General features: G+C 45.0%; 1 protein-coding gene across 1 annotated transcript in view; it reads right to left on the minus strand.

The window, feature by feature from the left end:
* Positions 1–475: 475 nt before the first annotated feature.
* WDFY4 (WDFY family member 4) overlaps positions 476–24,460 on the minus strand; it is a 213,579-nt gene continuing 189,594 nt past the window's right edge. Inside the window, exons 34-37 of the mRNA XM_063127391.1 lie at positions 20,292–20,483; positions 13,207–13,310; positions 2,843–2,954; positions 476–588 (exon numbers count right to left, since the gene is read on the minus strand). Coding sequence (XP_062983461.1) covers positions 476–588; positions 2,843–2,954; positions 13,207–13,310; positions 20,292–20,483 — 521 coding nt within the window. The remainder of the gene's footprint in view (positions 589–2,842; positions 2,955–13,206; positions 13,311–20,291; positions 20,484–24,460) is intronic.

A 24,460-nucleotide genomic window follows, 5' to 3' on the forward strand; every position in this document is an offset into this window, starting at 1 on the left:
GTGGTTGCGGGAATTGCAGGCAGCTCGGGCATTGCTTCAAGAGCAGTTGGAGGTGGCCAAAGAAGCATATAAGGCCGGGGCGGATCGGAAGCGACAGGAGGGACCTCCCTTAAAGGTCGTGGACCGAGTCTGGCTGTCGACCCGAAATCTGCCTCTGCAACGCCCGTGCCGGAAGCTGGACGCTCGGTTTATAGGGCCGTACCAAATAACCGCAGAGGTCAACCCAGTGGCATTCAGATTACAGCTGCCTTGGACATTACAGATACACCCAGTCTTCCACCGCTCGTTGTTAGTCCCAGCAACGGGGGTGCGACTGGATTCGGGGACAGGGCCTCCTCCTGCTCCAGTACTCATAGATGGGGAAGAGGAATTTGAGGTGGCACAGGTGTTGGACTCTCGAAGGTACCATGGTTGACTACAATATCTGATTGACTGGGTGGGCTATGGTCCTGAGGAGCGATCATGGGAACCAGCTTCAGAGGTCCACGCTCCCATCTTGGTTCACGACTTCCACCGCCGTTATCCCCGGAAGCCGGGCCCTCGGGGTTCGGGGGAAGGGGATAATGGAGGGGGGAGTAGTGTCATGCCCTGCATGGAAATAGAGTCGGGAGATGAGGGGGAGCTGGCAGAGGCTGGACCCAGTGCAGAGGGGCCTGGCTCAGGTAATGAGAATAGACTGGCAGAGGCTGTGGCAGAGCCTCAGGGAGAGGAGCCAAGGCCAGCAGGAACCTCTGCCAGCTCTGAGGGCCTGATGCCGGCAAAGACTCTGGAGGAGCCGCAGGGATCTGAGGAAGAGACGGAAAAGCCCGGTTTCAGCCAGTTACGGGCAGAGAAGGCCACCAGACGCCGGTCTAGCCGTCTCCAACAGAAATGCCAGGCAATCAGAGATCAGCTGCGAAACTCTGACTCAGCACTCTGACTGAGGATAAAAGAGCAGCCGGGAGCCCTGCCAAATTGTCAGAGATTATCTGAGTTCTTCGGCGGAAGCTTTGGCTCTTAGATCTCTTGACCACGCACCTTGCTCCAGATACCGAGTTCCTGAACCCAGCCTTGACTCCCAGACCCCGTGACCACGTCTGACTACTTCTGGAATCCTGTTGCGACCTTGGACTGCTTTTGACTACGTTTTGCCCGTACCTGCTCCCGTGACTCCTGGACTGTATCTTTGGACCTTGCTGACCGTCGGCTGTGCTTGACCTTGGACTGAACCACTGTGCCTCCGCTTTGCCACGCTCCCTGGACCCCGGACTGGACATTGACTCCTCTGTAAGCCTGAATCTTGCTCCACTCCGTCTCCCTTTTGCCTTGACTTTTCAAGCCCCTTTTTTCCCTGGCTTGCTTTCCAAGCCTGTAACTGCAATAAACTCACTGTTGCTAAGATACCAGCTGTGCTCATTTGTCTTTGTCAAGCCATTTGGCGGCCTTCCCGGACAATACCAAATTTGAATCAGATTGGGTTATCAGTTGATTTTTTATGATTTTTTTACATTCCCCCCCCCCTTTAAACCCTTTTCCTGGTATGCAAAGGATCTTAGGGGCGCCACGACCCGGGGTGCCATTTAGCTAACAACAACAGTTTTACGTTATGGGGATAATTCAAGGGAAACGGGTAAGTGGGATGAAGCTCTTACCCCACTCCCACATCATTATCATCCTCTCTAGCTCAAAATATCACATCCAGTGAATGACCTAACGTATGAGTTGACACCATAATGCTCTGGGATAACCATTCCTCAGCCATTGCTGCCAAAGTAACCTTGGGATGGATGTTCAGGTCTTCCAGGACTAAAGGCCAACTAGTCCTCAACATCTGGCCTGAGATCACGTCTGCCAGCTCAGGCAGGTCCATAAATCCCTAGGCTTAACCATTTTACTTCTTCGTACAGCAAGTTGCCATGACAATCCTCTTCCTATAACAAGATGGATCTTCGCTCGTGACCTGGCTGGCAGAAGCATGCACTGCATCCCCGTTGCTTCCAAATCCACAGCATCCATCCATATAAGCATTGTCAATATATTTACAACATAAAGAAAAAGAAAAAAACTAACATGAAATTAAGGAGCTTTCCAGGACAAACAATAATACCTTGAGGCAGCAACTTTCATTTCTCATATTTATGAACGCTATTCTTGTAGATTACACCAGGGTGCATCAAAGATCACCCATATGTGCACACTACACGGGAAGATGGCAGTGCAGATCGACGGTGAGCCTTGCAACTATCTCTGGACAAATATGCAACATTGTCAATATATACGCTGGTTATGCTGATACTTCATTAGAACTCAGACCCCACAGACCAGGCAGCCACCACAGAGATAACCAATTTCCCTCTTCCTTGGCAGTGACATGTGCAGTTGCCTTAGGAGACACTAGATTTAGGAGTCCCTAAAGATACAATAACCTTAAAGTCAAAGTCATATCACCAACTGTCTGTGTACTATTTCATGAAAAGCTTTTGCTGTCTCTATCTATGAAGAGTAACATCATAAATTAGCATATACATTAGCAATACAACAGAAAGCTCTTTCCAGTACTCACAAAACTTAGCCAGATTTACCATCAAATGCAATTTCAGTAGTTTTAAAGAAATGCTCTATCTTTTGCCACATCACAGCATTCTAACCATGAAATAGTTATCAAATACAACATTTGTTCTGCAATGGTGAAATAATTATATATATATATATATATATATATATATATATATATATAATTAATAGCAAATTGTATGGTTTTACTGAAGGGAAAAAAGATTTGCCATGAGCACTTTTGAAATGAATATCAGATTCAAAACCTCCCTTGTGTATTCAATGGCATGCTAATTTACATTTTAATTACTTCCAAAGAAATCAAAGTGCTTGTCTCGACAGTAGAACATAATGTCAGCTTCATAGAGCACTGTTGGTAAAGGCTTAATGAACTTAATTAGATAATTAGTGATGTTAATTATCTTTTTATTATGAAGATAAAGATGTTACACAAATGATGCACAGAAATATAATTATGTATTTACTTATTTGGCTCTTGAAAGAATAGAAATAACAGACCAAACATAGGAGTAAGAGAAAGCCTCGACAGGGAACTTTGCCATGTGTAGTCTGCTCCCTTCAGAGGCTACTGAAATATAATGTGTGGAAAGAACTGTGTACTAAATTTCTATCCGAAGCATGTTCAATCAGATGCAAGTTTCACTGAGCTCAATGGGGCTTATTACTTAACAAGTGTGCTTAGGAGTGCTCTCTGTCTGTCTTAGCAGTGTTACTCAGCAGAGTTACATTGGCCTTTCTCCAGTCTTCTGGTAGAGGCTGATCTTAGGGACTACATATTTTTGTTAGAAGGTCATTCATTTCACAACTGAGTTCTTTAAGAACTCTGAGATGGATACCATCTGTACCTGGTAATTTTTCAATTGATGGAGATGGAAGAGGTCTCCTCCACAACATAGCCTAAGTATTTTAACTCTGAAAAATAAGTGCTGTTCTTTCATGGAATTCAACCAGAGTCTCTCATGGCTTGGAATTTCCATTAGAGATGTTCTCTATATTGCTCCAGGTCTAACTATATGTGAGAATACCCTTGATGTGGGCCATTGACAATGATCACTAGTTCATCCAATGACTGGAAGTGGTTGTGGCACCATCTCAAAATGAAAGAGCCTTTGCTTTGGGGGCTTTTTGTCCTGGGCCTACAGCAGGATTTACCAATCACATCCGAGATAATGAATTACCAGGCCTCACTGTCCTGCTCTGGCTGGGTAAGGGTCTGTGTTTGACAGCTAAAGGGGTGAATCCAACAGGCAAGTCAATTAGACAGGCAAATAATCAAGCACAGAAGTATCAGTCCAGTATGGGATCAGTTTAAGGCAGATGTAGTCAGGATATAGGCAATAGTCAAAACACAGTACTACCAGGCAAGTTGGTTATTTTCAGAAGAGAGGACTGAGGTGCAGCCAAGGTTCAAACATGGAACAGCAGGCAAACAGAAACATAGTCTAAAATTCAGAGTTAAGCAGGAGTCCAGAAGTCAGTATATGCAAGTTCAGTCATAAGGCAAGGTCATGGATACAGGACACTGAAACTGAAAGTAAGTCCTTGTTTCCAGCAGCTAGTAAGCTCTGGCTGAAATCTTATATAGCCATAGTTTCCAGAGCCTCACCCAGGGCTCAGCAGCAATTCACTGCAGGCCCTCTGGCAAAAGTCCTTCAAGGAGGCCTTTAGTCACAAGGAATCCTTTTTTGCAAGTGGGCACTCCTTTGCCTGGCCATGGTCTTAACCTATACCTTCAGGTGCCAGCATTCTTGGGGTCTGGGTGGCAGCTCAGCATCATTCTCTGACTCAGAAGCAATGCATTCCACTTTTCAAGGGGGAAGATCTGAAGGCCTCCCTCCTGAGGGCCTTCTTGGATAGCTCCAGGATGCCCTGAAGTTACTTGTTCCCTGGCTCAGGAGGCTTCAGATTGTCATCTGAAGAGGATTCCTCCAGGGGTGGCATAACACTCTGCCAGCTGATTGACTAGCACGGCATAGGCATTGAACTACACCACTTTATTCATAGCTCAGAAATCTATGCAGAAGGGGGTATTTCTGATTGGCTTCAGCACTAATAATGACGGGTCATAGCAGCTGCTAAGGGATGGCTCAATTGTTCCCATCATTAGCATTGTCTATATCCCCTGTTCCACTTGAGACTAGCTCTTCCATGGTAGCGGTGCATCCATAGCCCTCTTGCCTTAGGGGCTGGGATGGTCTAATGTATTGGATTCAATGTGTCCTGCCAGGGTTGCTCTAGAATAGACTCTTAAACTTTGCTAAGCTCTCCCATCCCTGTTAAGTGCCTGCTCTGGTGCATAAGACCCTTTCTTATAGGAGGAGTCTCCCTGAGGCAAGGCTTGGCAACTACAGCAGTTTGCCATCAAACAGCTCTGGATCTCCTTTACTTACCAACAGGTAAGAGTTTTACTATCTGACCACTCCACCAGTCTTTTAACTGATCAACCTGTAGGTATCTTGCCTGTGTGGCCCTGGGACTGCAACACAGACCACTCAGCAAGACGGCCAACAGAGGCCACAGCTAGACCTAAGGTTTATCATGGGATCATCTAGGGTTCGCCCCTGCCTGAGCACTGGATCCCCTGTGTGTCGCCTAGATGAACAGGTTTGAACCCTGGACGATCCAGGGATAAACCTTAGGTCTAGCTATGGCCAGAGACTGCCAGAAAAGGCCTCCTTATGGAGGTTTTCCTTGTTGGGAGAACTCTCTCCCAAGAATCAAATGAGAAGTCCAGGTTGGACCTTGGGCAACATCTACTCATTCTCCACCATAAACATGATCCTGCACCTTCCATACAGCAGTTCAAATGGGGTAAAACTGCCCTCCCCGCAACTGCAGACAACGCTGGTATATAGATCTTACTAGGCTACATATATGTATATGCCTGTGATCCTCCATAGTATTTAGCATTGTGCACTTTGGGGCATGTTTGAATAATTAGCCTATTTGTGGGTGATAGACTGGAGTAAACACTGTTGAACGCTGAGAGTTAGGTACACTTTTTTGTGTGTTTTGTTTTTAGACTCCGCTCAACTAATGTGAGAAGTATTGCAATCTTTTGCCAAGTCTCCCAGCTAGAAGTCCCATGCCTGGGGCAGAAGGTGGGAGCTGCCAGCCAAGGGAGGGAGGAGGAGCCGCCACTTTGGCTGACTGGCCAAGCAAGTAGGCAGCTAGGAAGGGAAGCAGCGTTGATAGGTGGGAAAGAGTGGCTGGCCAAGCAGCGGCAGGCCTTTTGTGCAGGGAGGGCAGAACAATTTGCTGCTCTTCTCATCCTGCACTGCCTGCTGTGGCTGCTTCATTGTAGGGCTGGCCCTCTGGCTCTCCATTTATTTAGGATGTGAGGACTTTGGGCGAGAGGAAGGTAGAATAAACTTTACAAAGAAAGAAAGGATGGGACAAAGAATCATCCAATCAATAGAAAATTCAGAATGTTGGTCTAGTGGTCATCTCCTTTGCCTCTGTGCAAAGGAGATGACCACTAGACAAGCCTTCTCAGTGATGAGAAAAGCAAATGTAACTCCATTGCTCAAAGAAGGACTTTATTAACACATGAAGTATCCAGTTCAGTTGCCAGGTGGGAAGCTATGCATCATCAAAATGGCAAACATTTGCTGTCACCATTAAACTATGTCTAATGCACAGTTGAGACCCTAATGCCTTACTCTGGCCCACCTGCATTGGCTGTCTGTATGTTTCTGAGCCCAGTTCAGGACTGGTTTCAACCTAATAGGCCTTATGTGGCTCGGGACTGCAATACCTAACAGAGCATCTCTCCCAAAATGAACTGAGGGTTATCTCAGCATCTAAGGTCCTCCTCTGGATGCCTACTCCAAGGGAGGCTTGGAAGATGGAAACAAGGGAGACTGTCTTCTCAATGGTGGCTCCCCAATTATGGAATGATCTCCCCAGTGAGGCCCACCTGGTGCCAACATTGCCATATTTTTGGTGTCAGGTCAAGACCTCTCTTTTCCCAGGCATTTAGCAGCATGTAATAAGTTTTAATAGATCCAAGATTTGTTTTACAGTTTGCCTGATTGCTCAAAGTTGTTTTTAATGTACGTTATCTCTGTGTATACTGTCCATTGTGGTTTTTTTATGCTTTTAAATTTTGCATATTGTTTTTAATGTGCTTAATCTTTGTAAGTTGCTCAGAGAGCTTCAGCTATTGGGGGGGAGGGTACAGAAATGTAATAAATAATAATAATGGTTTAGACCCTCATGCCCAATCTGGCTCTTTGGGAATCACAATCTGGCCTTTGGAGTCCCCTGGAAGGCTGTGCCTACTTCCCTCAGACTCACTCCCTTTTCCCCAACCACCAATCATCTGGTAGTTTCCCAGATTTTGTATGATGTTTTTTCCCTGTTCTAAAAGGTTGGCATATCTCTCCTAAGGCTTCATTATTGGAAGCAAGAGCTTTAAGCTAAAATAACCAAGTATCCCCTCCCCCTCCCCCCAGTCAGTTGAATTTGGCCCCCAAGAGCTTCAACAAAATGGAATTCAGCCCTAATGGATAAAATTGAACTCAAAGCCACTCCCTGCCTGCAGAGGGATTAAGGCTTCAGACCTCATCCAAGACCCTCCTGGAGGAACTAGAAAATAGTAGCAACTGAGAGTAATGAGATAGAGAAATTTGCCCTGGGACCGCAGGAAAAAAAAGAGTCCAAGTGATCTGGTACACCCTATTGATAGAGTTCCTTTGGGGTTCCAGAAGACTGTAAATATTCTAGAAGGAGGTGCAGGGAACGCTTATCAAATTTGCAGATGACACCAAATTGGGTGGGATAGCTAATACCCTGGAAGACAGAAACAAACTTCAAAGTGATCTTGATAGGCTGGAGTGCTGGGCTGAAAACAACAGAATGAAATTTAATAGGGATAAATGCCAAGTTCTACATTTAGGAAATAGAAACCAAATGCACAGTTACAAGATGGGGGATACTTGGCTCAGCAATACTACAAACGAGAAGGATCTTGGAATTATTGTAGACTGCAAGCTGAATATGAGCCAACAGTGCGATATGGCTGCAAGAAAGGCAAATGCTATTTTGAGCTGCATTAATAGAAGTATAGCTTCCAAATCACGTGAGGTACTGGTTCCTCTCTATTCGGCCCTGGTTAGGCCTCATCTAGAGTATTGTGTCCAGTTCTGGGCTCCACACTTCAAGAAGGATGCAGACAAGCTGGAGCGTGTTCAGAGGAGGGCAACCAGGATGATCAGGGCTCTGGAAACAAAGCCCTATGAAGAGAGACTGAAAGAACTGGGCATGTTTAGCCTGGAGAAGAGAAGATTGAGGGGAGACATGATAGCACTCTTCAAATACTTAAAAGGTTGTCACACAGAGGAGGGCCAGGATCTCTTCTTGATCCTCCCAGAGTGCAGGACACAGAATAAAGGGCTCATGTTAAAGGAAGCCAGATTCCAGCTGGACATCAGGAAAAACTTCCTGACTGTTAGAGCAGTACGACAATGGAATCAGTTACCTAGGGAGGTTGTGGGCTCTCCCACACTAGAGGCCTTCAAGTGGCAGCTGGACTACCATCTGTCAGGGATGCTTTAGGGTGGATTCCTGCACTGAGTAGGGAGTTGGACTTGATGGCCTTGTAGGCCCCTTCCAACTCTGCTATTCTATGATTCTATGAATATCCTAAGTCTCTTAGCCTTGTTCTCTTAATCTCCATGGTGAGAGATCCAGCTTGGGGTAGAGGAAGGGGCTTAGTTGAGGAGGGCTAGGTGGACTGTATGATTTAGCAGTGTTCCAGTCTGGTCTGATAAGACTGGCAAAGGGCCAGTAGGATGATGGCTGCTCATTATATTTGGATCTAAGTTAAGTGGAAATGGTGGGAAGGCATGCCAACGCTCCCTCAGCCAGGACTGGGTAGAGACATAGATGCATCCTGCCTAGAGATTCCTCATCCTAGAGAAAGGTTGCTGGTCTTTGCATCGAAGGTGTCAAAAAGGGGTGGAATGCCAAAGACCATCCAATCATGAGCTCATTCATGGAGATTCCATTCACAGAGGTTAAATACCGTCTAATCAACCAGTCAGCTTGGAAGGAATGTATGACAGACAGAAGGCTCTCAGAACATAGATACAGAGTTTAGTCACAAGAACGTAGTTTGAAACACAGATATTCAGACCAAAAACTCAGAGCCACTGCATTCGTGTACCAAGGCTCTCTATCATACACTGGTTGGTTCCAACAGAGGAATTCTGTACTTAAATAATTTGAACTGTGGCTACCACAGAAGGAAGGTTTTGAGCATCTGTATGATTGAGACTCAGCTGCGTTGATTAAGATTTAATTGGAAGGGTGAAAGATGCATCTGAATACCTTGAGACTGAAAAAGATGCTTCAGGGATAGTAGGCAACATTGCACAGCTATTTTCTCAGAGCAGGAATGTTGAGCCCAAGAGACAAAAGTTGAATGTGTGAGAATAAAGCTATTTTCTTAGGGTCCATAACACATACTAAAACTAGTATTATATGTGTGTGATTATGCAGGAATCAACAGCATTTTATGGGAGGCAATTTCCCAAGTCCACCAGGGGGATCCCGGAGCTCAGCCAAGGCAAGAACAGCTAAGGAGCTAATATTCATCCCCAAAATGAATATTAAAGGCTTAAGTCTTTACTATACTGGGGAGGAATCTCAGATAGTTCTGCTGGTTTCTTTCTTTTTCATTTTCCATTTTGGTCTGGTGTCTGCTTTTTCTCAGACAAACAGCCCACAATTCGGGCCAACAAAAAATGAGTAAACTTTGCCTTTTCACAGTAACTTACACTAAATAGGCATGGTTCCAGACAGAGCGCTAACCATCAAAACAAATTGTGCAGCTATTCCATCTTTTTCTTTTAAACAGTTTTTTTTTCTGGTAAGAAAAAGGACGAAAGAAGTGCTGGGACATAAATGGTTACAAAATGAAGACAAGGATACCTGGATCTGTTGTAAAATGTCATGAACAAAGCAGACAATCACACTATAAAAGCCTCATCTGGAAGCACCCCATGTTCTTTTAGGCCTGGACAATGAAGCAGTGAAGGAGAAGGGGGCGCCCCTTTTCCTGACACAGGAAGTCAGAACATAGACTCAAGAGCAAAGGGGGAAGCAAAGGGGGAAGGAGCTGCCCATTGTAGAAAAGCAGGGACACAAATACTTGCTCCACTAGGAAGCAAAAGCAGTTCTCAAACACCCCTGACATCGTAGTTCTGAAGCACTGTTTCAATCACTCTAGCCAAGTCCCAATTCCAGAGACCAGTGTGTCCCATGAAGGGAGAAGGGGATGGCAGGAAGGCAGGAAGGCCAACCCCATGACTCTTTCTAGGCCTGAAATGGTATATGTGGAGAAGCCAAAGAGAGTGTGTGACACCAACCCTGAAGTGGCTCAGGAACAGCTTGAGGTAAAGCACCTCTTTCCTGTTCAGGCTGCTGCCTTCTTCACTTCTTCTTTGTTTTGTCTTCCTTTAGGTATGTTCTAAGGGGCAGACCCAGCCAACAACTTACTTCCAAACACTGCAGAGGCAAGAGAAAAACTGGCCTTAGGGAGGAAGTGAACGGTACCTCCTGGCCCAACCACCTGGGCTAGTCTTCTGCACATAAAAAACCTCCTGCCTTCAGGCCACGCTGTATAGCACCAAGCAGAGAGAATAAGGTTGCACTAATTTGTAGATTTGGAAATTTCAGAAATGATGTCTTCAGAAAAGAAGAGTACAGACAGGTGGCGCAGAAGTGCCGAAATGGCGTCAGGAAGGCTAAAGCTGTGAATGAGCTGAGATTAGCGAGGGATGCTAAAAGCAATAAAAAGGCTTTCTTCAGATATGTGAGTAGTAAAAGACAGAGGAAAGAAATGGTGGTTCAGCTGCTTAATGAGGATGGCAAATTGATAACAGACAACAAAGGAAAGGCTGAAGTGCTCAATTCCTACTTTGCCTCGGTCTTCTCCCAAAAGCGGGTCTATGACCCCCCTGGAAAAAGTGAAGCAGAAGTTGAGGGGGCAGGATTGCAGTTTGAGATTGATAAACAAATGGTCAAAGAACACCTAATTTCCTTGAATGAGTTTAAATCTCCAGGGCCCGATGAACTGCATCCAAGAGTAATGAAGGAGCTAGCAGAAGAACTCTCAGAACCTTTGTCTATTATCTTTGCAAAATCATGGAAGACGGGTGAGGTGCCGGACGACTGGAGGAGGGCTAACGTTGTCCCTATCTTCAAAAAGGGCAAAAAGGAGGAACCTGGGAACTACAGACCAGTCAGTCTGACATCCATCCCTGGGAAAATTCTGGAGCAGATTATAAAGAAGTCAATCTGTAAACCCCTTGAAATCAATGCAGTGATTACTAGAAGCCAACATGGATTTGTCAGGAACAAATCCTGTCAGACTAATTTGATCTCATTTTTTGAGAGGATAACCTCCCTTGTGGACTGTGGGAATGCTGTGGATGTCATATATCTTGACTTCAGCAAAGCTTTTGACAAAGTACCACATGACATTCTGATTAACAAACTAGCTAAAAGTGGGCTAGATGGAACAACTATTAGGTGGATCCACAGCTGGCTACAGAATCGGACTCAAAGAGTACTTATCAATGGAACCTTCTCAAACTGGGGAGAGGCAACGAGTGGGGTGCCGCAGGGCTCAGTCCTGGGCCCAGTGCTCTTCAACATTTTTATTAATGATTTGGACAAGGAGGTGCAGGGAACGCTGATCAAATTTGCAGGTGACACCAAATTGGGTGGGATAGCTAAACCCTGGAAGACAGAAACAAACTTCAAAGTGATCTTGATAGGCTGGAGTGCTAGGCTGAAGACAACAGAATGAAATTTAATAGGGATAAATGCCAAGTTCTACATTTAGGGAATAGAAACCAAATGCACAGTTACAAGATGGGGGACACTTGGCTCAGCAATACTACAAACGAGAAAGATCTTGGAATTGTTGTAGATCACAAGCTGAATATGAGCCAACAGTGCGATATGGCTGCAAGAAAGGCCAATGCTATTTTGGGCTGCATTAATAGAAGTATAGCTTCCAAATCACATGAGGTACTGGTTCCTCTCTATTCGGCCCTGGTTAGGCCTCATCTAGAGTATTGTGTCCAGTTCTGGGCTCCACAATTCAAGAAGGACGCGGACAAGCTGGAGCGTGTTCAGAAGAGGGCAACCAGGATGATCAGAGGTCTAGAAACAAAGCCCTATGAAGAGAGACTGAAAGAACTGGGCATGTTTAGCCTGGAGAAGAGAAGATTGAGGGGAGACATGATAGCACTCTTCAAATACTTAAAAGGTTGTCACACAGAGGAGGGCCAGGATCTCTTCTCGATCCTCCCAGAGTGCAGGACACAGAATAACGGGCTCAAGTTAAAGGAAGCCAGATTCCGGTTGGACATCAGGAAAAACTTCCTAACTGTTAGAGCAGTGCGACGGTGGAATCAGTTACCTAGGGAGGTTGTGGGCACTCCCACACTAGAGGCATTCAAGAGGCAGCTGGACCACCATCTGTCAGGGATGCTTTAGGGTGGATTCCTGCATTGAGCAGGGGGTTGGACTCGATGGCCTTGTAGGCCCCTTCCAACTCTGCTATTCTATGATTCTATGAGTAACTTTGTCCACTGCAGAGGAGGCCTGCCTGCAAAGCACACAAAAACGGAACTGCCTGGAATAGGGGGAGAGGCAAAGAATTGGAGTCTTGGTGGGATGTCAAACTATTAAAAAAACAAACCAATTTATCAGATTTGTAGCTGTCAGGCACTGACATGATAAAAGATAACACAAAATGAGTAATGTTTCCCTGAAATCAAGCTCCTCTTTTAATTATGAACCTCTTCCTGTCAGTGAAGAGAGACAGAAGATGCAGGAACACCAATTTCATGCACTTGTGCCTGAATAATGTCTCTATGCTGCCTTTTCCAGATGGCAACCTTTTCTACTGCAAGAACTAATGATGTGAGCATATTTAGAGAAAAAGCAATAACAGTCTTTAACCTTCAACAGCAAAAAGCATGTTCTACAAAACGTTCCTTGGGATGCATTACCAAATATCAATTACTTTGCTCAGTGAGGTGTAATCAGCTGTAATAATCAAAATTAATTTTAAGAAATAATTAAACAGACCCCAAGGCAAATAGTTGGTGCCAACACTGAATGGTATCATGGACTCCTGAGCACACCTGGAAGGGAGTTGCTCAACCAACATCCAACAAAAGGAGCTAGAAGTCAATTTGTTAGCCTAATCCCCAACTTTGCTTTGTGGAGAAAAAGGCTGATATGTTATGTGGAAAACAAATATATTTGGCCTCTTCATGTTAGCAAAGGTCAAAGGACTTTTCATTCTGCACAGTTCCCAGCCCATCCTTCATCAATCATCATCGAACACAAAAAATACTAAAATTACAAATTCCTACAAACACAAAATGCCCCCCCCACATCCAGTTGCAAAGTAAATGAAAGAATTTGCATTTTAAAGCAATAACAACAAAACCACACACACTCTGTTACAAAGTAAATGAAACTGTGGCTATGTAATTCAGGATTTTCAGCATAGAATTCCACACCCTTTTGCTTTAGTTGCTAAGGCCTTCTGGCCTTTATTTCTGTTAGGGAATGCTTTGCAAAAAAGCAGGAGATTTGTGCAAGTGATCTGAAGATGAAAGTTACCTGAGCTTTGCATCCGATCTGCTTTAAGTTCTTGCTGGGTGTCAGTTTCACGGCTGAAGACAAGCTTCCACTCCAGTAACTTATCTTGTTTTTCTTTTCTGATGCTAAAGACCAGGGAGAAAAAAGAGACAGCTGGTGAATTCAGAAAAGGCCAAGGTTCTTAGGTTCTTGGAAAAGAGCATGGCCCAGATGTCTCCATGGGATTGAGACTCAAACCATAGCCCCACATCAGACCTAAAGCCAGCTTTAAAATAGGGCTGTGCACGGACCCCCCGATCCACTCTGGATCCTGATCCGCAACTTTCAGATCCGGTCTGCTCCAATTTCACCCAATCCGCCTCCGCTCTGTTCCGCAGCGGGTCTCCGGATCGGAGCTCCGTGTTTCCCCCCCCCATAGACTTGCATTGAAAATGTCAAACACCTATAACTTTTTTAGTTTTCAAGTTAGAAACATCAAAATGGCCACCATAAGAGCTTTCAAATAGATCCTTATTCATGCACATTTTGAAGGAAATCCGAGCATGCCCTGAATTTTGGGGAATATTTAAAAAATCCCCCCATTTACAGAAATACAGTTATCTCCGTCATTTTTCAAGATACAGACCTGCAACTGGGCACCGTCACAGCTTCCACATTGATCCCTAATCATGCTCATTTTGAAGGAAATCCGAGCATGCCCTGATTTTTGGGGAATTTTTAAAGTTTTAACCATAGAATAATAGAATCATAGAATAGCAGAGTTGGAAGGGGCCTACAAGGCCATCGAGTCCAACCCCCTGCTCAATGCAGGAATCTACCCTAAAGCATCCCTGACAGATGCTTGTCTAGCTGCCTCTTGAATGCCTCCAGTGTGGGAGAGCCCACAACCTCCCTAGGTAACTGATTCCACCGTCGCACTGCTCTAACAGGTAGGAAGTTTTTCCTGATGTCCAGCCGGAATCTGGCTTCCTTTAACTTGAGCCCGTTATTCCGTGTCCTGCACTCTGGGAGGATCGAGAAGAGATCCTGGCCCTCCTCTGTGTGACAACCTTTTAAGTATTTGAAGAGTGCTATCATGTCTCCCCTCAATCTTCTCTTCTCCAGGCTAAACATGCCCAGTTCTTTCAGTCTCTCTTCATAGGGCTTTGTTTCTAGACCTCTGATCATCCTGGTTGCCCTCTTCTGAACACGCTCCAGCTTGTCCACGTCCTTCTTGAATTGTGGAGCCCAGAACTGGACACAATACTCTAGATGAGGCCTAACCAGGGCCGAATAGAGAGGAACCAGTACCTCATGTGATTTGGAAGCTATACTTCTATTAATGCAGCCCAAAATAGCATTGGCCTTTCTTGCAGCCATATCGCACTGTTGGCTCATATTCAGCTTGTGATCTACAACAATTCCAAGATCTTTCTCGTTTGTAGTATTGCTGAGCCAAGTGTCCCCCATCTTGTAACTGTGCCTTTGGTTTCTATTTCCTAAATATAGAACTTGGCATTTATCCCTTTTAATTTCATTCTGTTGTTTTCAGCCCAGCACTCCAGCCTATCAAGATCACTTTGAAGTTTGTTTCTGTCTTCCAGGGTATTAGCTATCCCACCCAATTTGGTGTCATCTGCAAATTTGATCAGTGTTCCCTGCACCTCCTCGTCCAAATCATTAATAAAAATGTTGAAGAGCACTGGGCCCAGGACTGAGCCCTGCGGCACCCCACTCGTTGCCTCTCCCCAGTTTGAGAAGGTTCCATTGATAAGTACTCTTTGAGTCCAATTCTGTAGCCAGCTGTGCATCCACCTAATAGTTGTTCCATCTAGCCCACTTTTAGCTAGTTTGTTAATCAGAATGTCATGTGGTGCTTTGCTGAAGTCAAGATATATGACGTCCACAGCGTTCCCACGGTCCACAAGGGAGGTTACTTTATCAAAATATGAGATCAAATTTATCTGACAGGACTTGTTCTTGACAAATCCATGTTGGCTTCTAGTGATCACCGCATTGATTTCAAGGTGTTTACAGACTGACTTCTTTATAATCTGCTCCAGAATTTTCCCAGGGATGGATGTCAGACTGACTGGTCTGTAGTTCCCAGATTCCTCCTTTTTGCCCTTTTTGAAGATAGGGACAACGTTAGCCCTCCTCCAGTCGTCTGGCACCTCACCCGTCTTCCATGATTTTGCAAAGATAATAGACAAAGGTTCTGAGAGTTCTTCTGCTAGCTCCTTCATTACTCTTGGATGCAGTTCATCAGGCCCTGGAGATTTGAACTCATTCCAGGAAATTAGGTGTTCTTTGACCATTTGTTTATCAATCTCAAACTGCAATCCTGCCCCCTCAACTTCTGCTTCACTTTTTCCAGGGGGGTCATAGACCCGCTTTTGGGAGAAGACCGAGGCAAAGTAGGAATTGAGCACTTCAGCCTTTTCTTTGTTGTCTGTTATCAATTTGCCATCCTCATTAAGCAGTTGAACCACCATTTCTTTCCTCTGTCTTTTACTACTCACGTATCTGAAGAAAGCCTTTTTATTGCTTTTAGCATCCCTCGCTAATCTCAGCTCATTCACAGCTTTAGCCTTCCTGACGCCATTTCGGCACTTCTGCGCCACTTGTCTGTACTCTTCTTTTGTAGCCTGGCATTCCTTCCACTTCCTATATGTATCCCTTTTTGTTTTCAGGTCATCTCTAAGCTTTTTGTGGAGCCACATTGGTTTCCTCTGTTGTCTTCTATCTTTTCTCCTTGTTGGAATTGTTTGTAACTGTGCCTTTAAAATTTTATTTTTTAAATACTCCCACCCATCCTGCACTCCTTTTCTCATTAGGCTCCCTTGCCACGGGACCTTACTTATTATAATTCTGAGTTTATTAAAATCAGCTTTCCTAAAATCAAGAGTACATGTATGGCTATGCTCGACTTTTGTCTCCTTCATAATCAAGAATTCAAGTATGATGTGGTCACTTTCCCCCAGAGTTCCCGTAAGTGCCACTTTATCCACTAAGTCATCCCTATTGGTCAATAACAAGTCAAGGATTGCCGATCCTCTAGTTCCTTCCACCACTTTCTGTTGGAGAAAGTTATCACCCATACATGTCAGGAATTTCTTGGAAGGGCCGCTTTTGGCAGTAATGGTCTCCCAACAGATATCAGGGTAATTGCAGTCCCCCATCACTACTACATCACACTTCCTTGAAACACCCCTTGTGAGGTGCAACCCATCCCTTGCCAGCAGTCCATGTTCCAAGTAGCGTAGCCCGTGGTCCCAGAATCCAAAACTCTCACGACGGCACCACCTTCGAAGCCAGTCGTTCATCCGGAGTATTTTTCTTTCCCTTTCTAATTCTCTTCCAAGAACCGGGAGGATGGATGAGAAAACTACCTGGGCCCCAAAGTTCTTCAGTTTCCTTCCCAGAACTTCAAAGTCTGAAATGATTTCTTCGTAGCTCTGCTTGGCGACATCATTTGTTCCCACATGGATGAGAAGAAAGGGGTATGTGTCCGTGGGCTTTATGAGCTTCGGTAACCCTTCAGTCACATCTCTAATCTGTGCTCCAGGGAGACAGCACACCTGGCGAGTACATGGGTCTTCACGACATACTTGGGTTTCAATCCCACGCAGCAGGAAGTCTCCCACAACGACTACTCTTCTCTTCTTCTTGGTTGACCAACCTTCTGCCTCTTGGTCACTGTTGCATGGTGTCTCCTGTACTTCCTCTTCTGCAAACTGTCCTTCAGTCTTATTCTCCAGAAGCTGAAAGCGGTTGCTTAACTCCAATGGCTCCACCGGTGCACAACGCCCTCTAATTCCTCCTCTCCTAACTGTCACTCTTTTCCAGGGAGTTTCCTCTTCATTGGCTTTCCTCCCCTCAGCATACTCCACTTCTGCTTCAGCTGGCTGTTGTTCTTCAATCTCATGTGCTTCTTGTTGCTGTTGCAGTTCCACCGTTCGGTCTAAGAACTCCTCGACTTCTCTTATTCCTTGGAGGGTGGACACTCGCCGCTCAAGTCCTCTCACTTTTTCTTCCAAAAGTGCCACCAGCTTGCACTTGTTGCAGGTATACGCCATGTTGAGCTCAGGGAGAAACACGAACATTGCACACCCTTTGCAGGTCACCACCTCTAGGGACTCCTTTCCATCCATATTGTCTATTTCTGCTTTGTTTTTTCCTTTTTGATTATAGTAGAATTGCCTTTGCTTTGTTGTGTCCTCTCTGAAGGTACACAACTATATGAGTATGTCTTAAGGGAAAGTAAGATCTTTTGGGGGTTTTTTTGTTTTTGTTTTGGTGGTGGTTTTGTGGGTTTTATTCTCTTTATGTTTTTCTTTGTTTTTCCCACCTCTTTTTTATTTATTTTTTTATTTTATTCTATTTTATTTAATTTTTATTTATTTTTTAAAAAATTTTTTATTTTTTTTTATTTTTTTTTTAGAGGCCTCCCCCTTGGCCTCCCCTGCCGAACTCCCCCTGTCAAGCTCCCTGTTCGCTCGCTCCCTGGGAATCTGGCTTACTTTTCTAGCTCCTACTTGAGCTGGGCCAGCTGCTCTTCCCTGCTTCTGCTTAGCTCCAAGTCAGGAACCAGAATAACCCTCAACCCTAACCCCATTTAACAAAAGTGCTTACATCTCTGTCACTTTTAAAGTTAGAAACATCAAAATGGCCACCATGAGAGCTTATAAATGTATCCAGATTCATGCCCATTTTGAAGGAAATCTGAGCATGCCCTGAATTTTGGGGAATATTTAAAAGATTCCTCCCATTTACAGAAATGCACGTATCTCCGTCATTTTTCCAAATGCACACATCTAAGTGGCCACCATGAGAGCTTCCTCATACATCCTTATTCATGCCCATTTTGACGGAAATCTGAGCATGCTCTGATTTTGGGGGAATTTTTAAAGATAAACCTAAATAAGAATCTTCCTCTCAGGTTAAACACTTCAAAAATGAACACGTGGAACTTCAAGAAATCTTAAACAGGGTGAGTGCAGCAGCAATGCAGCTGCCTTGAGGAAGGACTAATGCCCTGAGTCAAAGCAAGACACACACCAACCGGCCCTCTGAGGCGGGCACAGAGGAGGAGAGGCAGCAGGCAGCTATGCCCTGGGAGCAAGCATGCCATAGGCTTGTGGGGAAGACCCACACAGCCCATCTACATCTCCCAGGCACCAGGAGGGCAGAGAGGCAGGCAGAGAGGTGTTACACTATGTACGACTCTGGGCAAGTAAGTCCCAGCAGATCCCGCTACCTCACAAAGCGGGCACAGACAGGCAGGCAGAGAGGCAGGCAGAGAGGCGGGCACAGGTGGGCAGTAAGGGGCTGGTACATTGCACAAGTAAGCCATAGATCTCTGGGCAAGTAAGACCCAGCAGATCCAGCTACCCCACAATGACGGCACCCAGGCGGAGGAGGCGGGCATGCAGCAGACATTTCTGCGGGCACAAGTAAGTGAGCCAAGGATACAAGTGTGTATTGTGCTTTGCCCAAACTTTATTTGAATGCTTTTTGCACTTAAGAAGCAGTGCACAGCAAACACAGTCACAACAAACACACAGAGAGAGAGAGAGAGAGAGAGAGAGGATAGAATAGGTTTTTTTGTATTTTTTTATATAGAAGGAAAATGAATACAAACACAGTCACAGAACACAGGGTTTAAAAGACAGGGGGAGGGGTGGGGGTTGGGAAACAAACAAACACTCCAAATGAAGAATTATAAATTTATATAAATCAAAAGTAAGACAAAGGAAAGCAAAGGAAAGCTAAGCAAAAAGTCAGAAACAAACAAACAAACAAACCAAGCTAAATCCTATATCTCCTCCAAACAAACACAGCTACAGTGCAGAACTACCCTCCACTTTCTACGAACTCCAAACCCACAAAGAGAGAGAAAGGAAACTGTCTCTTGGTGGCTCTGGCTTAGTTCCCCCCCCCTCCAACATTGGGATTGGAGGATGCTTCACATCAGGTGATCACTTATCATCATGACTGGGAGTTGAATATGTCTCTCATCACTTCAAAAAAAATGTTCCCCCCTCCCGTTTTACCCATTCTATAAAAATTAATAGCAAGCAAACCGCACAACAAAAAATTCTGAAAACCAACACAAATTACCCCCAATCATCACTCTCTAAGCACAGTAAGTTTCAGAGATGTAGCTTTAAAAACAAAGAAGTTATAGGCGATCTTTCACCCAATTCAATCCTATGCGGAAAAAGTTCCAAAATGGCGGGCGAAGCTTCGCGACTAAGGAGATCACTCTGCAAATGGGTGGCCGGCTTCGCAATGCTTCACCCCCGACCCGATCCGGCTCCACCTTTAGCGGAGGCAAATCAGGCCACTCCGATATCGCTTCTACAAAGTGAAGTGAAGCGGAGCACAGCCCTACTTTAAAAGTCTTCCCTTCTCTCTCTCTAGAAAATCACAGTTTTGTGAGAGGGCTATGGTGGTAGCACAAACAACATTCCAAATATTTGTTGACATGTACCATTACACTTAAATTGATGTAAAACAAATTGTAATGTGGATGGGGTTTTGGCTTTGGGACAGTCCCATTTCTTCTCCACCAAGCACTGGTATTTGTTTTGCTCTAATCAACTCTGGATAATCTCCCTAAATCATGTTAATTCTTGTTTCCTGGTATTCTAACAAGAATTAAATATGATAAAGTAGAGTGAGAGGATGGTTTTAACTCCTGGAGAAAAAACTGAGTTGAAATTCTGCTTGTGTGAAGAATGATTTTAGTTAGTTAATATAGCATGGAAGCAAATAAACGTGGGTGATATTCTAGAATGGGCCAACAGAGGAGGCTCAAGATAATTTAAAGATGTATTTAGACAGAGAGTAAGATGTGTATCAAGTGTGCAGCTGAGGTCTGTCATGAATGCCAGGAACCAACTTTTTTAGCGTGGAGCTTTGGGGCTTTGCCCCTGGATCCCTTCGGAGTGGCGCCTGCATCATGTAACTCACCTGCCGCCACTCCAAAGCTACCCCGGGGTAAAGTGCCTGTGTAGACGTCCCCCAGGTTTCATGTTATACAGACCAGTCCTCAAGTTAATCAGAACACATTCCATGAAGTTGCTTCTGTTAAATGCATTGCATCATTTAAAAACAGAGACCTTGGAAGTGCTGCCAAGCCTTTTCCACGATCTCTCCCCACAGAGGATTCATGTCAGCCATTTTCACTTTCTCATCCCCATCTCCTTTCTCTCTAGAGAGAGACATGTTGTATGCATCCTCCAAATCCTTTCTCCTCTCAGAAAGAAGCCGGATCCAGATTTCTTCAGTTGCTTTCCAGATCTCTTGCTGAACTAGAAACAAATAGAATGGAAATAGAATTTGGTATGAGAGGGTGTCCAAGATCTAAAAAAAAGAGAGAGGGTGATATCAGGAACGGGATTGCACAACTATTCTAGAAAAAGGGCTCAGTCCGTACGACTGTAGTCCTCAGTCTGGCTGACATACCAGCAGATCAGCTCATGCACAACCTTTTGTCACCCTGTAGCAAACACAATGCAGTTAAAGGGCTTCCCCAAAACTGATCAGTGCTGAATTCAACAGAGTGCAAATGACTGCCTAAAAACAGGATGATGCCTTGAAATTCATATAGGCCCATCTGAAAGTGGTAGAGCAATGGATTACATCATGCATGTGATGAAGCAGGCTTTTCCCTATGGAAATGTAACCCACAATTATTGTTGTTGTTGTTGTTGTTGTTGTTATTTCTTACCCCCCTCTCCCTCTGGATTGAGGCGGGGAACAACATCAAATATAAAAATACTATAAAATATATAAAACTGATTAAAAACATATGAAATTACTACATTATTAAAATAACAGCCAGACATTTTAAAATTCGACTGGGTAGGCCTGCCAAAAGAGATCAGTTTTTATAGCTTTTTTAAAATTCAGAAAGACTATTGAGTTGGCAGATCTCTCCCGGCGGGCCATTCCACAGTCTGGGAGCAGCAGAAGAGAAGGTCCTCTGGGTAATGGTTGTCAGCCTAGTTTTCACTGACAATAAACTAACTTCTTTTCTTTTCATTCATTCATTCATTCATTCATTCTTAAGTTTCCACAAGACTGTTCATTGTCATGGACTGAGCTATGAACAAATAGCTACTGAAGAGGGGGCCTTTTCAGTGATGGTGTCCCAGTTATGGAATGACTTCCCCGAAGAGGCTTACTGGGAGCCTACACTCTGGTCTTTTTGTTGTCAGATGAAGGCCTTTTTATTTGCCCAGGCTTTTCCATTTTTAAAACACATTTTAGTGGTTTTCACATCTTGGACACTACTGTTGGTGGCATTGTTCTTATTTTGATGCTATTTTAACTTGGTTTTAATGTTAAGGCCGTACAATTGTGGGGGAGGGGGGAGAGATGAGTGGAGGCTCGCCATAGGCTACCTCCGTTTGGCACCACTGATGTGGGGAGGGGGTTGGAAACCCTCTTTAAGGAGCAGTCCCCCTCCCCAGCCTTCTCTTTGACTTTAGCGGCTTCCAAGATCGAGGACGTGCTCGGAGCCATGCGAGGTCTGGTGTGATGGCTGTGGCTCATTTGCCGTCGCACAATGCCGGGCCTTTCTGGCCCCACGTTTGGCGGGAGGGCCAGGCGGTCCTCCCAGTTGCTTTGCAGCTCTGGAGCTGACTGTGTGCAGCGCCAGAGTACCATGTGAGGAAAGAGAGGCCCAGTCAGGATGAAGTAAACAGCACCGAGGGCAGTCGCCGCCTCATTGCTCCAGCGCTCTCTTCTGGGCTGTGGAGGCCCCAGGTTTGGCTGGAAGACCAGCCACCGCTTCCCCGCTCGGCATGCAGGGTGCCCATAATCCTAGCAGGGCGCCCGTGATTTTCAGCCGGCTTTATGGGCCCATGGGACGCAGCCTGTGTGCGGCACGCCTGGGCACACCTTTCTTGCAGCATGGTTTGGTGGAGCAGTGGCAAATTACGGGCCTCGGTGGCCTCCATCAGGGTGGAGGGGACACCCCCTCCCCCCCACTGTGTAGCTGCAGCTGGAGCTGGGCAGATTGCAGGGAGGGCATCAGCAGGCCTGGGCAGCACTGACCATGGGGTGACATTTTAGCACCCAGACCCATTTTTTGTTGGCAGGTTGGGGAGAGGGGGATTCCCAATACAGAGCCCTGCAGTCCTGGGGGGCGCAGCACCACCCCATCCCCCCTCTTTGTTTAGAAAATCACAGGTGGTGGAAATCCATTAGAAGCACCCCCTGCTGGTTGAACTCAGTGGGGCAAGGGGTGGCTGGTGCTCCTTTGTATTCGGGGGTGTTGGGTCTGGAAGTTAGCCCTTAGGAGCACAACCAGCCTCCTCAATTATGGTTGTTTGCTCATTTGGCTATAGCATAATTGGGAGCCAGGATATAATTTATATAAAAATTTAAAGGTTAATCCAGTTATTTATTTATTTATTGCATTGTTATACTGCCCAATAGCCGAAGCTCTCTTGTTATCCAACTTTAGTGGTAATATAATTTACAAGAATTAAGAAGACACAGTCATCATGCCACCAAAAAAACTGTGGCCAGAAGAAAAGGAAAGGGCAAAGGCCACTTGTCCTCCACCCAAAAGGGCAATTCCTGTGGAGATCCACAGCAATGTCCACTCAGTCCTGATGGCTGTTTGCTCTCTCTAATATCACAGGCAGTAAGCCTATGCACACCAGTGGGTACTGGGTTGTCCTCTTTGTTAGTTCCAGGAGGCCACTGTGAACAGAGTGCTGTACTAGATGGACCCTCAGTCTGATGCAGCAGTGCACTTCTCAGGGTTTTACATTCTTAAACATACTAGGTTTAACCTAGCACAGTAGGACTGAAGTTATTTTGAAGAATCAGTTCTGCCAGTGTTTTGGGGAGAGCCTCTTCCAGTTTAGGCTGATGGAACTGGGCTGGATGGACCAAAGGTCAGACTCCATATTGAGCAGCTCTTCATGTTCTGGAGCCCAGGGGGAACAGTAGGATATGAAGACCCAAGACATAACCACGATTTGTTCAGCCAGTTTGGTGCAAAGAGGGGAGAGTGGTTTAAGCCCCCTGATCTTCACCAATAAGGCAATCTTGCTGACTGTATCATCCTTAGATGATGTGGTGAATCCTGATTTTTCCTTAATTTGAGCCAGACCAAAGGCGGTTGAGAAGAATAATAGGAATAGCCCCCGCCATATCAGAACTTCAAGGAAGTGTATATTTTGCCACAGGGCTAAGAGGGGGCAAGCTGTTGGAATCCTGGAACGGATCCTGGTTATGTTTCCATTGATTTGCTAATTGCTGAGGAGCTGGAAGAAACAGAAGACTCAGCAGAAAACTTAAAGGTCAACTTTACACCTGGACATTGATGTCATAATTGAATAATTGGTAAACTGATTGTCTTCAATTAAGGGTTGCAAGAAGTTGCATCATTGTACAGGTAGTCTATAAAAGTAAATGTATTTCCATGTACATGTATCACTCAGAATATATCACTCAGAAAGTAGAGATCATGTGAGCTGTATTGACTGACCGTCTGTAAGTATTTGTTATCTGTGATTGCCATAACTAAATTATATTTTTATATGCCAGTAAAGGTTTGTTTAAACCAATTCAAATCTCAGTCTTAAGTAGTGTCTTTGCTGACTTGGCTGGAAACCGCTGTAATACTCTGCTACAAAGTTATTGGCCGGAAGCCTAGTCTGTGCAATAACTAATGAGGTTGGAAAACATCCCATAAACCTCAAACATATAAACCTCAACACAAGCGGCATGATATTGTTGTCTAATCCAGCATACCTTGATGTCATTTTATGTCTCTTAGAATTTGTTACGTTAGGGAACAGTGGTTATACAGAACCAGGAGGCACCAGGTGTTTGGACACAGGATCAGATATCCAAAGACTTTGCTCTGAAATTTCGATGAATCGCAAGCCTACGCCAAGAGGTATTCGGTCCTAGGACAACTTGCATATGATGGAAGCCTCCAGGAATTCCGCTTGCACGATGGCTGCGATTATGGTAACACAACCACTTGCAGGTAGTAGATCACCTACGACACCAATCCCCCTCATTTTCATTTTGGTCAAATAACCAGTTTTAGAACAACGAACATCATCATCATGGATCGGGATATCCATCTGACTATGAACCTATGCATGTAAACATCTGTACACAGCATCTTTTGCTGGGTTGGATGGAGGACCACATGGGTACAACTTGGATTGACCAATACACCAAATTATAATGTTTGGGCAGATGTGGCATGCATCCTGAGCACTTGTGCTCACCCTATTTCAGCTGCACTGATTAG

Source organism: Elgaria multicarinata, chromosome 5, assembly GCF_023053635.1.
Source record: "Elgaria multicarinata webbii isolate HBS135686 ecotype San Diego chromosome 5, rElgMul1.1.pri, whole genome shotgun sequence".
In the NCBI taxonomy this organism is placed as follows: Eukaryota; Metazoa; Chordata; class Lepidosauria; order Squamata; family Anguidae; genus Elgaria; species Elgaria multicarinata.